Below are 13,411 nucleotides of genomic sequence, written 5' to 3' on the forward strand. Positions count from 1 at the left end.
TTGATCTGTCAATTACGTTCTAGAAAAGTGCGAGGGAGAAAAAAAAAGGGAAGAAAGAAAAAAAATAGTGAGAATGCTCCGAGTGCTCTCTATAACGTAATAAACGATTATTTAACGCGGCGGCGATGTCACAGAGACCAGCACAGAGACTGCCGATTACTATAAAGATATTAACATGTAACATTTGTATCATAATCATAATAAATACTAATTATCATTATAAGTATATGAATGAGTGGCTGCTCGGAATGCACGTGGTATGATTCATCGATGCTCCATCGTTTTTCTTCGTCGTTCGACGACACCGCGTCTCCTAAATGCCGATTCTGAAGTGTTCCTGATACCATCATATCAATTCCGAGACATGTGTTCTGTTTATCAATTAATCGAATCTTATCTCTCTAGTGTCAGCGAATTATGTAAAAATGCATATTATTGTACTCTTGTTCCTTTTTGCCGACTAGCGCTAGATGTGACCATCTTGATTTTCAATTCCACATACATCTTAAATGCGGTATCTTCGTATTATAAGCAAAGACTGAACACCGAAATGCGAAGACTAAATAGTAAAACTACATTATAAATCCGATTGGTTCGATCGGTTTTTATCTCAGTTATTATAACTTGGCGACGCCAAGTTGGCGTGAGACACTGCCGTGTCTCTTGATACTGGTGTATAGCCGGTAGTTTTTATACAGTTTGTAAAATTCCTGGTTATAAATAAAAATCGCGAGTCGGATGTGTCGCATCTGCGTTAAACCGAAGTAGCAAGACCCTTCGCGTTTACGATTACGCGAACGCGTTCTTCGAGCGTTTACGTTTAAGCGATTATTATGTTCAAGCAACTCGTACAAAAAGTGGTGACGACTAATCCGACTTTTAATCAACTTTATCTCATTACAACGAATCTATGCGTACTTTATTATTTCAAGGTAAAGCATGTGTGTATTCGTATCCTTTTGTCAAAATCCTGATAACGAGAAGAAAACGACCTCTTATCTATGAAACAACGATACGAAAAAAGAAAACCTTCCTTTTTACGAACAAAGACGATGCTGTTCAAGCCCATGTTGAAACCAATATTCCTTGAGATATGTCTATATACAATCAATACGTTTACGAACAAAAAATGAAGAATAATTAGTCTCTTTATTAATAGATTTATATATATTGCTGCACAAATAAATTTCTTTTTTTTATAAAAAACGTAGAATTTTACTAGCAAGAGCATTCAGTCGACGTGTAGATTATACTATATCAAAGTCATCCCTCTGTAAAACAAAAATACGTGTATATATAATTACCAAATTATAATTTAATTATAATAACATATAAGAAAAGCTAACAGGAATTCTCACCTCATTGTTGTACTCCAATACGTGTTTCTTAATAGCAGACGTGTCTACCCATGTCACAAAGTCCTCTAAATTTCTGTAAAACATACGATCGACATTCGTTTCATTCATTTCTCCAATATTTGCGTGATGCGAGTGGAGAGTACAAAATGTTTACCTTGTTACCAAGAACGCAGGGTCTTTCACGACTTCCACCCCGACTCGAACATGGCCCTGCTCTATCAATTTCGTCGCCATCGGTATCGTCTGGCTCATCTTGCTGCGCACCATAACGACCGGGAGCCTCCGTCTGCAGAAGCAACTGGCGGTTACCTTCTGGGTCTGCGACAAGTCCCATTTCGTGGAGATCAGGCCCATCATGTACAGCTTCTCCAGCAGCACTGCGCCCTGCTCGATGCGGAAGGGATGGTCAGGCTCGACTTCCTTAATCTTCCTACCCAACTCCCGTATGTCCCGCGACAGTTTGTTGTATCTACAATCATTTCGATAAATATCAATGCATTTACATTACATTTTTATTGTATTTATTACATTGATAGTATTTTATATAATTTATATTCTACTGTATGCTACTACATATTTTTTTATGTTTTGAATTTTAGAATTTTTACATCACGTCATGATATATTTATAAATAACAATCCCACGTACACCGTATAGTCCGATCTTTTCTGAATGCAATAACGCTTCAGGATCTTAACCTCGTGGAGATTGTGGTCGGCCTGCCACGACAAGAAGTCCACCTTCTTCAGCAGCTTCTGCTCGTGATATTTCAGTTTTCGCACCATCGCGATCGATCACCGCGGAAGCCTCCTCGCAGAGCAATCCTAACTTTATTTAAAGGGAAATCTTCAGACCCCCGGAGCTGGCACCCGATTTGTTTTTGACAAGCAAACAAACACGTGGAGTGGAGTGGATGACCCAGATTGAGGGAGATCCTGCGCACGCGCGGCCGATTTTACACGAGGCCGCCTACAGACCGACGATCTATAATTCGCATCACGGATTTCTGAGTCCTATTTACAATATAATTTTATATGCCGTCTATTTTGACGTATATATGATATATGTATTACATTCATGAATATGTGACCTCTCCCCTCCTCTTTCTCGCCGAGGTAAAGGTTAAGGAGAGAGAGGGCAAACCCGTCGGAGCTTCCTTGTTCTTTCTATAGCGCGTAAACGGAGCTCGCAACAGTCTGCACTTCATACCTTCCATGGTTTATGATGATGGTCATCAGCCTGATCAGCCAGCACGTAGCACTCACTCGTAGTCTGATCAGCCAGTACGTAGTGATGTAGTTCGCGGTATTTGCGATGTGTGTCCGTCACGATCTGTCATAGACCAGCGGCCAGGAGCGGCAGCAGGATGTCATTCACCGGTCGCACGGTGATTTGAGGCGGCCCCCTCGAAGAAGCCGGGAAAGGTCCGTTCCAGGATCCGGCATGGCTCACCTGAACGGGGTGCTGAAGGCTGTGGAGACGCTCAACGCGCTACGGGAGTCGGATGCTCCGTCGGATCCCGGGGCGAGGTATGAGCGGTAAACACATCTCCGGCGACATGAGAGAGATCGTTCCTTAAACATGAGTTTTCGCTCTTGAACAGTAGGAAGGAGAAGGTCTCCTGTTGCGCGATCATCGTCGAGGGGATATGCTCGCCGACTGTCAGGCAGAACACCAAGTTCCCACAGATTCTAAGTGCCACTATCGAAACGCTGCTGGCACTCTGCAACGATGAGGAATCCGACGTCAGGATGGTCGCGGACGAGTCTCTCAACAAGATTATAAGGGTACGACACTTTGCGCCTTCCCATTTCGTACCTGTTATTAACCGGAGATTGCAGATGTTCACGGACGAAGCACGAAAGCGAGCATATGTGGAGAAATTAAACACTTAAGAGCGATCTATTGGGCAGATAGATATATTATTGATACGTTCTTTGCCAGGCGATGGTCGACAGTAACATCGTTAAGATCCAGATAGAGCTTTACAATGAGATAAAGAGAAACGGACCTGCACGCATACTGAGGGCTGCGCTTTGGAGATTTGGCCTGCTGAGTCACATGATACGCCCTTCGAGGGGTAAAGCTTACGTGGCAAATCTGATCCCATGTATAGTGATCATCGCCCATCGGTCAGAGGATACTGTGATTGAAACATTATCGCAGTCGTTACCATTAATTTTCAAAGTATTAGGACCATTTATGACAGACAAGGATGTCAAGGTAAGAGTCTCGACATTGTATAATTATACCGGAGCTACTTCCATGAGCTTGGGAGAACATTAAATCTTGTTTCAGAATTTACTGAGGGCGTTCTTTGAAAATATCTCCTCTCCTCAAGCAGCTTTTCGTAGGGCGGCAGCTAATATGATTCTGACAACGTGCATAAATTGCAGGAAGCCACAGTTCTTTTTAAATTATGTGATGGATTATACGTTAGGTACGCGCTAAGTAATTACGCGCTGCATGATGCAGAAACGTTCATTTATTAATAATATTTATCTTATCTAGATATAATAACGTCAGGAAGAAACGCCGACGATCATTCCTCTGCTGTTATAGGCGTCTTTGGATGCCTGAGAGTGATTTTACCTTACATATGTAAACCCTCGGAGCCCCAAGATAGCGAGACACAACAGATAGATAACTTGTTACACATTTATGAATTGTGTTTGCACTATACAAAATGGCATTCTGATCATAATGTCATAAATGCAGCTTTAGAGACTTTGGGGCAACTCCTGAAAATGCCGCCAAAGCCGTTGGTGTCTGTTTTATTGTCTTCGAAGGGTATAACGCAAAGCAGAATAATGTCGAATCAAAACGCATGCATTCCATCGCTGGGTCACATGAGCATTTCCAGCGCAAGTACTGCCCATGGCGGAAATTCGGATTCCATTTTAAACTTGCACGAGCCTGATATTCCGGAAATTACTCCAAATGCAGAGTGGATCGCAGATACGGAAACGACATTACCAGATACGTGTAATCCACAAACGCAGATCGAGTGTACGAGCGACGTGACGGAGACGAAAGAAAAGATGTTAGAGAGTTATTGTCATCTGAAAATCGAAACCACTGACAGTAAGAATGAGCATGTAAACTCACAACTCGCGTAACAATTTTACATTTTATTAGCTTTCAATGTTTTTTTAGACGATATTGCGGGAGAAGGTAGCGATGCCGAAAGCGAGATCGAAAAGTCCGAAAAAGCGCCGTATCCAAGCCTGCAAAGTGAACACTCGAAGGAGGAAGATTACTCCGAAGAGACTACTTTCTCGTTCGCTTCCCCTAAGAAATCCTCTCTGGATTTCGCGTTGTACGAAGCTGATGTCGGGAGTTTTACCGACTCGGATATGCCCGTTAAGTTTTGCTGCCGTTACTTGGTGTCGTCCTTTTTGTTGGCGGGCAAACCCGGGCAATTAGTATCGGACAAGTTATTTCGCGTTAGCGTAAAGTCTCTCGCTCTGACATGCGTGGGTTACATTCTCAAACTTTATCCGCACTTGTTCACTATGACTGTGGCCAAAGAATCGAGCTGCAATGAGACAAACCAATTGATTGCAGACATTTTGCTATTTGCCAATCACCCAGATCCTCAGATCAGAGGTAATGTAGCAGTGGTGGTTGGAATCTTTTTAAAGTCTATATTTGTTCAGTACGGCGGCTCCTTTCGCAACTTTGAGACGGAATGTCTAGCTCAACAAGGGCATGGAAATATATTGTTGGAAGACATGATAAAGTTACTTTTAAAAGTGAGTCTATACGTTTTATAAAGGACGACACCAGTCTCGAGAGTTTTTAACTTACCATCTGTTTCTGTCGAATGTACAGGGCTTGAACGATGATTCCGCGACAACTTGCCGTCAAACGTTGGACGCGTTGAACCTCTGCTTGCCAGAGTTACTAGATTCCATCAACAATGAACACGGTCTTACCATCTTAACTGCGTTGCCAAAACTTATGAAAAGTCCATATTTTCTCGTGAAAGTAAAATTAGCGGACTTGTTGAGCAAGTTATCGTATATTACAATAGAACACATAACGGGACAATCGTTATTCCAAGAACACTTTATCGACGTTATAATAGCGTTATTAGGTGATCAAGACCAAAGGGTGAGACACGCCGCATCAGACGCGATTGTTAAGTAAGATACACATTTCTAGTTGTACAATTAATTATTTACTCGATTTACAATATCGTTTCACGTTTCTTTTTGTTAATTCAGGAGTATTTCGCGTTTATATTTCCGACACCCTCAAGAGGATACCATTACGAGGAAGGCCACGCAATACACTCAACAGTTTTTAAGCGCGGTAACGTCAAGTATCTCGGAACTGTCGTCGTACCAAGATAAACATAAGCCGTTCGTGAACACGTCCATCAAGCCCTTTGTATTTCTGAATTATTATAACGGGACGAATTACGATTCTAGTCTGGAATACTCTCTATCCCGTATAGTTAATATCCTAACGGAGATACTGACGGTGCATTCGTCGAAGTATCTAATATACGGATGTTGCGAGACCCTCTTCTGTTTGAGCGAGGCATATCCTACTACGGTTTACGTCAGAGGATGGGACTGTATCCTACCAAAGACGTTGCTGAAAAAATCTAAGAAGAACAGCGACCGATCGGACACTAATGACGTTAGTTTCGTGAATGAGATGGTTTCCTCCCCGATGTGCAGCGGTCTCTTGTCACTGGCATTACCGCTATTAACGTCGTCGGCCATTAGCTTAGATTTGTCCACACATCGACACTTGATCCTCCTCGCTGGCAATCTGACTTCCGGGTTAGCCGTCTGCAACTTTAAGACCGGCAGTGATCCGATGAAACTTTGGAACATGTGTAAGGACAGATACATGGAACTGCTGATGACGCACATCACGAGAGTTCTCAATATCTTCGTTCACGTCATCGACGAGGTGCAGCTAATGCAGGCAAGCGCCAAGCCCGTGTTGCCGTCCTTGTCCACGCAAACGTTGTCGCCCAGGAAGAAAATCATGTCGGAGCAAAAATCGAAGGAGAAGGGAGAAAAGATCGGCGTCTTGAAGAGCGGGAAGGAGCAAACGGGAACGTTCATCGGCATGCCGCATTATATGAGGATATATGATATTCTTAAGGCGGCGCATTCCAATTATTCGGTCACTCTGCAGCACGAGGCCAGCGAGATGTACATTTCCCTGCTGAACGCGACGCTGGACGTTCTCTCGCAGATCCTTGAAATCGCGTCCGTCAACGATGCAGGTAGAATAGCGGAAGAGGTATTATGTTACCTAAAAACCACCGTCGTATTGTCACCAACAGCAACGGTTCAATGTGTGCAGCAACTGCTGAAATGCTTGTTCGGCACGAACGTGTGCGCGCAGTGGAGCGAGCTGGACGTGCAGAAGAATGTGGAACGATGCGGCACGCTGCAAGATGATGCCAGGGGTTTTTATAATCAGTGCTTTCAACACCCCGCCAGACAAATGGCGAACACGATCAAATGCATCGGGAATAATTGCAGGGGCGAAAATGAGCCGGATAACGGGTAAGTATTATCCCGACACTTCGATAGTTGTACCGCACGCAAGTTGACACGTTGATGTCTTCTCTTTCGCTTCCAGGTGGATAGGATTGCTGCGCAGAAAAAGCGACCGTAAATTTTCGTCGGTGTTTAAGACCTTGGCGCGATCCTCGGACCAGAAAACGTCCGTCGCGTCCTTTATCCGGCTCTTCGAACCGATGGTTATAAAGTCTCTGAAGCAGTACACTGTTACGAGTAACATCGCGCTGCAGTGCCAGGTTCTGATGCTGCTGAGTCAGTTGGTCCAACTGAAGGTCAATTATTGTCTGCTGGACTCCGACAAAATATTCATCGGATTCGTGTTAAAACAGTTTGAATTTATCGAGGAGGGCCACGTACAACAAACCGAGGATCTGTTGCCGAGAATGTTCAATTTCTTGGTGCACCTGTCGTACGAGAAGAATCATTCCAAGGTGATAATAGGCGTACCGAAGATAATTCAGTTATGCGACGGTCTGATGGCGAGCGGACAGCCGGCAATCTCGCACTGTATACCCGCGCTCGCGCCCGTCATCGAGGATATCTTCCTTATTCGTAATGGGAGCTCGAGCGTGGTCGAGCAGCGGGAGTTGGAAACAACGAGGGACGTGCTAATAGCCATGCTGCTGCGTTTGGTGGAATATCACGAGATAGTCGAACTCTTGGCGCTATGTTTGGCCGAGTCCAGATTTAGCGGGGACGGTAATGGCGAGGAGAAATGGCGAAGATGGTCCAGACTAACAATGGACACTGTGCTTCCAATACTGGCCGCCGGGAAGCTCAGAGTAGAATCCGAGAAGGCTCACGTCGCGTTGGTGAAACTATTCGCGGCAATCTCGCCCACAGTCTTCCGGCCGGTGGATCCGCTCCTGAAGATACTGTTCACCGCGTCAATATCCGCGACCGCTCCAATCCTCAAACTGCAGCGCTGGCTAGGCATGATCAACGTCGTACTGCTCTCGTTGATCTCCTGCGCGAAGGAAGAGGCGATGCTGGCGCGTCTCTCGGACCTAAGCGTATGCGTATCGGACGTGTCGCATCTGTGGTCGCCACTTCGGAGCTCTTCCTCCCGCGAATGTGCGGATCCGTTGAACGCCTCGAGCGTCCAGTCGCGCCAAATGCCACCCGAGCAGGTATTAGCCAGATTTATATTCAAGGTGATCAATCTGATAAGCACAAAGGTGTTCAGTCTGCTCGGTCTGATAAATCACAAGTCCGCGGATCCCTTCGTCGACTTCTCCGATTACACGGCGGACGACAATTACCTCGTCCATCAGTTCGCGTTCTTCCTGCAATTGTGCATTCATATGTTCGAGTCCGGCAGTCATTGCAAAGTGGCGAATGCAACGATGCAGATGATTCAGGGGCGCAACGTGTCGGATGAGGAGAAGTTGCTCATTGACGACTTGAACTATTTGATGCTCAGCATCGGGAACGTGTGCCCGACGGTGACGTGCCAATGGGCGTATTTGATGATCCTGTTAGGATATAACGAGATGTCCTTCTGGTCGAAGGTATTGGGCACCAACAAGTCCGATCATGTCCGGGCGAACGAGAGGAAGATGCGCGATTGCATCAATACCAGTACAAACATTCAAATTATTAGAAGAGGCGGGATTATATTATTCTGTGATTACATATGCGAGAATCTCAACGACGTGGAACCGCTAACGTGGCTGTTGGTGAATCACATAGAGGAGGCGATAAACATCGCCGTCGAATCTCCGGTGAGGGATCTGTTGACCACGGCGATACACAGGAATCCGTCGGCCAGCGGGCTGTTGGTGCAAGCCGTGGCGACGAAGTGCACGGATTTGTCGCAGCCCAGTTTCATAAAGCGCCTGCTGCAGTGTATCGAGGGCGCGCATCACTCGCAAAGCGGCGCGGTTATAATGACCCTGATACCGCGGCTATTGTCCACCAAGTATCTCGCTCTGTCGAGAATGGCAGCGAAGATCGCCAGTCGCCGAGTAGAGATACTGTTGACCACCAGCGCGGAGGATGTAAAGGACCAGTTATCGAAGGACGACATCGTGAAGATCATGGACATCTTGCAGACCACCAAGCTGGCGAGGAAGCACGGCGGCTTGGTCAGCCTACTGAACAAGCTGGCTGTACAATATTACGATCTGTCACCGTTGGAGCTCGACCAATGCAGACCGTTCAATCCATCCACCGTGAAGAGCATTCAGTTGGATCGGAATTGGTTCCTGTCTCAAGTAAGACTGCGATGCTGCCACGCGAGCGCCGGCAACAATCCCATGGAATTAGCGCAACTATTGAAGGATCTGGACTTGGACGATTGCCTGAGTATTCTCTCTTGTAAAGAATTCAATCTGAAGATCTTGAAGCACTGCGTGATATTGGGAGCTCGACTCACCGTCGAGAAGTGCCAAAAGTTGGAATTCGGAAAAGCGCAGAGCGAGAAGGATTTTGATTTCGATGCTAACCCTCTGTACGTCGCTGCCAAGCAGTGTTTGTTGGAGCATATTCATTATATCTGCGAGTTCGTGCCGAAACCACATCAAATTTACAATCCGGAGGCGGATAACAGCAGCGGAAAGGAACTGAAGTACGCTACGAGATTCTCCGAGCTGCTGAGCGACGCTCTCTATTGGGAGATCCTCTTCACGATAATCCCAACTGTCAAGATTTACATGAAGACGTTACCGAAACTGGCCAAATATAACGTGGCGAAGATTGACATGAAATTCGAAGAGGATATCGCAAAGTTCTCTATCCTGTGCCTCGAACTGGCGCATTGGATGATCTATTCGGACAGGAAGGGTACTCATAGATTGCGGCCGCACGACATGGAGCTCGCGCTGAGTTGCGCGGCCGAAATCCTGCGGCACGCCGCTCCAAGTAAGATTTTCGGTGAGAAGAACGCGCGTCACACTTGGGTTTGTTCCGCGGCGATCTCTCTGACGAGAGTCGTGGAGAGTATTCTGACGACGGTGGACCCCTTGCCGACTATGGATTGCCAAGCGCTGGAGCCGGCTCTCCAGGACGAGGATACGAAGGACTACGCCCGGGCGTGCATTCAAATGGCGTCGATAGTGGCCTGGCTCGAGAAGTGTCAGGCGGATGGCACCACGAGGAACATACCACCGTATCTGTTTAACACGATAAAATCGCTGGTTATCAGCATAAGTCGCCAGGCATTAGTAAATTCTTACATCTTGACGCCTCCGCTGGTGTGGAAACGCGGCTGTCACATCGTCGGCTCGGGTCCCACCAAGTGCTACTTTCCACTGATGTCGTCCGAATCCAATCTGCTGCAGGAGGTGGACGTCTTGGAGCAGTTTATCTACCGGGTAAATCTACTGGGTTGGACGTCCAGGTCGCAGTTCGAGGAGATTTGGATGGCGTATCTGAGCGTGCTTAACTTCCTGCAAAACGAGAACACGCCCTCGGACGAGATCGCGGCTTTGATCCAAGCGAGCAGCCTGGCGATTCAAGCGATAACGAGATTATTGCTGGAAACCCTGCTGCTACCGTGTCCCGGCAATCCCGGCGCCAGCACCCTGATCCACCATCCGAGAGATCCCCAGCTTTCCGTGCATAAGACCAGTTCCCAGAAGCTGTTCGCGGTACAGGAGCTGCTCCTGTGGAAGTATGAATACATGAACGACGCGGAAAATAAAAATGGCTTGAAATTGGACCACATATTCCAGCGGGGCAACGTAGAGAGAACCGCGGTTTTCGACAGATATATGTACAGCCAACTGTCGGTCTCTTATTTGTGGTCCCTGTGCAATCTATACGAGGACAAGTTGAACGCCTCCGTTCTCGACTTGAAGAACAGACGGAACGACGCGCTGATGTCGGCCTCCCTCGATCTAGACTCCTGCTTGCGCTTTCTGATCGAGCACTACACCATCTGGACGTCACCGCAGGCTGACACGCCCGTACAGCTGCTGACGGAAATCGTCAAGTCGATTCTAGCGATCTCGGAACTCTTCCTCGAGAGATCGCAGTACCAGTGGATGCTGGACGTGTGCCTGGAAGTTTCGAGGGTTCATCCAACGGAAAATGCGATCTTGCATCAATACCTGGCCGTCTCTGTGTGTAAAGCCGCCGCCGTTCTAACGCCTTTGGTACGCGCAAGAAATTTCATTTACTAAAGAGAGATCTTTCTTGTTTTTAACTAACATTATATTCGCAGGACTTGGACACGTTGGATAAAGTGAAGCGCATAGTGGATGTTAATTTGAAGTCGGTATTCCTAGCTTCCAGAGTATCCGCGCTTCACGGTTCTTTATACCTGCTACAAAGTGCAGTGCTGGCCAAATGCGAGGAGACGATGAATATTATACATCCCCTAGCCATTGAATACATACAGAAGCACATTGACTCGCAGGATTCGAATAGGTAATTCGAGATGAGGTCTAATTTAACTTTATTTTCTGAGAAAATATTGAACACATCTATTAATTTGTCCGATACTATTTTGTGGCCTAATTCGTTGTCGTTTCGACGCAGCATTCTAAGTCAGAGCGAGGAGCATCAGGGTGTAATGTGGGCTCTGGTGTTCTTCCTGTTGGAGCATGCGGAAGATACACCGCCGGACACGGAAGCGCCGGCCGTGTTGGAATTAGTCCTCTCTCTAGTCACATCCCAAAATATTTCATACGGTTTACATCAAACTCTACTGCAGGTGTGTCACGGCATTCCTCGCCTTTTGATTAATGTATAAGTAACGCAAATATACGGAGAGTATCAATTTGTTTTGATAGGGTCTTGAGAGGCTTGTGGCGACGAAGAGCGTCGTCGGCAAGGTCGCCGAGCAGATCGTGAAAGTCGCGATGGACCGGCTGAAGCAACCCAGCCCCCTGCTTGCGTTACCGGCGTTGCAACTTCTGCTGACGTGCATGTACACGGAGGCGGCTGATCGATTGAATCAGCCTGGCGTCGAGGAACCGTTGCCGGATGTGGAACCGGAGACGCTGGTCCGATCTATCGAGCGTACCTCCGCGATATTCGACAAGATCCGCAAGGGACATTCCATGGAAGTGGAGGTGCTGTGCACAGTTCTGTCCTGCCTCCTCGGAGACTTCTTCCCGCCGTCGGAGATCCTCACCAAAGTCATAGGGGAATTCCTGTCCCCGCAGCAGCCGCATCCGAGATTACTCTCGGCCGTTGTCTTCAAAGTTCGTAAATTTGATCGAAGATCTCGAATTATAGCGCGATCGAACTGCGAGATAAAAGCGAATGCGAATGTATGATCCGATCTGATTTTGCGCCAGGTCTGTGAGAAAGCGTGTACCTGCACGGAAATGGAGCTCCTTCAAGATTGGGTGGTCTTCAGTTTACCGAATTTCATTCAAAGCTTACCGATGGCAATGTCGACTTGGTGCTTATCCTGTTTCTTCATAAGCGCGTCAACAAACCATTGGTTGAGAGCTTTGTATCCTTTTCTCGCCGACGTAACTTTATAATTTTCTTTAGGGAAGTAGGGAAGTAACACGATTCCTTAGCTATAACATGGTAGATTTCCGTACGTCCAGTCAAGGATAGGAAAATACGAATATGAAGACAAGAAAATACTGTGTATAGCGGCTTCGGATTTTTACCACAAGGTAGGTTACCTAAATGTTATTTATCTACTTTGGGCATCTATTTTATTTAATGATCTATCGATTTCAGCTATCCAAGGAATCTCAAAAGAAAGCATTCGTCGAGACTTTCGAGGCTGCCGCGAAGGAACCTGGAACTCCGTTTAGTGATATTCTAGCCTCCTTTTAGATAAGTGCCGTAGTCAGGAGATACTCAAAAGAGAAGAGAAATCCTATCGTACAGAATATTAAACTCAGACTGTAAAAAAAAATCGATGTACAATCACTGGTGCGTTGGCGCGCTACGTCACGCGTGTACATTTGTATGTATAATGATATTTATTTTACATTATGTCCCGTCAAAAGAGAGATATGCAACTTGTTTTACAATAAACAGTATTTTTTAAGCAAAAATCGTGTTGCATAAATGTTCACATAATACATCCTTTTCGACGATCATCCACAGAAGCATCACGTTTTGCATATCGTCGAATTGAGAGAAGGTACTTGTTGATTTCAAATTTCAAACAAGGTACTTTTTGGAATGTTTTCTCTTATATAAATAATACTACTTTTTTCCTGCAACAGATCGTTATTTTCTTGGTCACGAGTTTCTGCCGAAAATTAATCGCGCAAGTTTTATGTCATCCATTATAATCGAAAATACACGCGAAAGATGCACATATAGATGTATTATTTATATTGCGGTTTTTTAGCTCTGTGATATTTTTATCAATGCAATAAACCAATCGTTTGTATAGAATTAATGCGACATGTCGCAGCGTATGTTAATATTTTAAAGGCAACGAATTTTAATTGATTATTTGTAGAGCTTGAGCACGTGCAATAATAATTAATAAATAGCGGCGTTCCGCTTTTCCAAATGGATTTAAAAAATACTCCACCCCCAGCATTAAATTTCCTCGGATCTCAAATTTTTGTG

General features: G+C 45.8%; 2 protein-coding genes across 3 annotated transcripts; one reads left to right on the forward strand and one right to left on the reverse strand.

The window, feature by feature from the left end:
• Positions 1 to 1,130: 1,130 nt before the first annotated feature.
• Positions 1,131 to 2,398, reverse strand: LOC139771217 (U3 small nucleolar ribonucleoprotein protein IMP3-like). Its single transcript, XM_071703830.1, has 4 exons — positions 2,007 to 2,398; positions 1,513 to 1,827; positions 1,359 to 1,431; positions 1,131 to 1,271 (listed from the first exon to the last, which is right to left on the reverse strand). The coding sequence occupies exons 1-4, from the start codon at positions 2,141 to 2,143 to the stop codon at positions 1,248 to 1,250; spliced, it is 549 nt and encodes a 182-aa protein (XP_071559931.1). The 5' UTR covers positions 2,144 to 2,398; the 3' UTR covers positions 1,131 to 1,247.
• A 182-nt stretch (positions 2,399 to 2,580) lies between these two features.
• Positions 2,581 to 12,882, forward strand: Htt (huntingtin). 2 transcript variants are annotated; one of them, XM_071703791.1, is made up of 15 exons: positions 2,581 to 2,887; positions 2,962 to 3,145; positions 3,303 to 3,581; positions 3,657 to 3,798; positions 3,870 to 4,442; positions 4,515 to 5,113; positions 5,193 to 5,506; positions 5,588 to 6,895; positions 6,972 to 11,010; positions 11,079 to 11,284; positions 11,396 to 11,570; positions 11,650 to 12,063; positions 12,160 to 12,320; positions 12,405 to 12,492; positions 12,560 to 12,882. In XM_071703791.1, the coding sequence occupies exons 1-15, from the start codon at positions 2,802 to 2,804 to the stop codon at positions 12,656 to 12,658; spliced, it is 8,667 nt and encodes a 2,888-aa protein (XP_071559892.1). In that variant the 5' UTR covers positions 2,581 to 2,801; the 3' UTR covers positions 12,659 to 12,882. The 2 variants fall into 2 exon arrangements, with proteins under 2 accessions (XP_071559892.1, XP_071559894.1); XM_071703793.1 differs by having other exon boundaries at positions 2,965 to 3,145.
• The last annotated feature ends 529 nt before the right edge of the window (positions 12,883 to 13,411 follow it).

This window comes from Temnothorax nylanderi, unplaced genomic scaffold (genome assembly GCF_030848795.1).
Source record: "Temnothorax nylanderi isolate EJ_2023f unplaced genomic scaffold, tnyl_v1.0 TNYL_tig0037_pilon, whole genome shotgun sequence".
NCBI lineage: Eukaryota > Metazoa > Arthropoda > Insecta > Hymenoptera > Formicidae > Temnothorax > Temnothorax nylanderi.

Bases quoted from the DNA above. Each gene is read 5' to 3' on its own strand.
- LOC139771217 (XM_071703830.1), bottom strand. From the start codon at position 2,143: ATGGTGCGAAAACTGAAATATCACGAGCAGAAGCTGCTGAAGAAGGTG. The intron at 1,828-2,006 runs GTACGTGGGATT...AAATGATTGTAG, and splicing joins AAAAGATCGGACTATACGGT to ATACAACAAACTGTCGCGGG. The intron at 1,272-1,358 runs GTGAGAATTCCT...TTTGTTTTACAG, and splicing joins TATTGGAGTACAACAATGAG to AGGGATGACTTTGATATAGT.
- Htt (XM_071703791.1), top strand. From the start codon at position 2,802: ATGGCTCACCTGAACGGGGTGCTGAAGGCTGTGGAGACGCTCAACGCG. The intron at 3,582-3,656 runs GTAAGAGTCTCG...ATCTTGTTTCAG, and splicing joins TGACAGACAAGGATGTCAAG to AATTTACTGAGGGCGTTCTT. The intron at 5,507-5,587 runs GTAAGATACACA...TTGTTAATTCAG, and splicing joins GCATCAGACGCGATTGTTAA to GAGTATTTCGCGTTTATATT.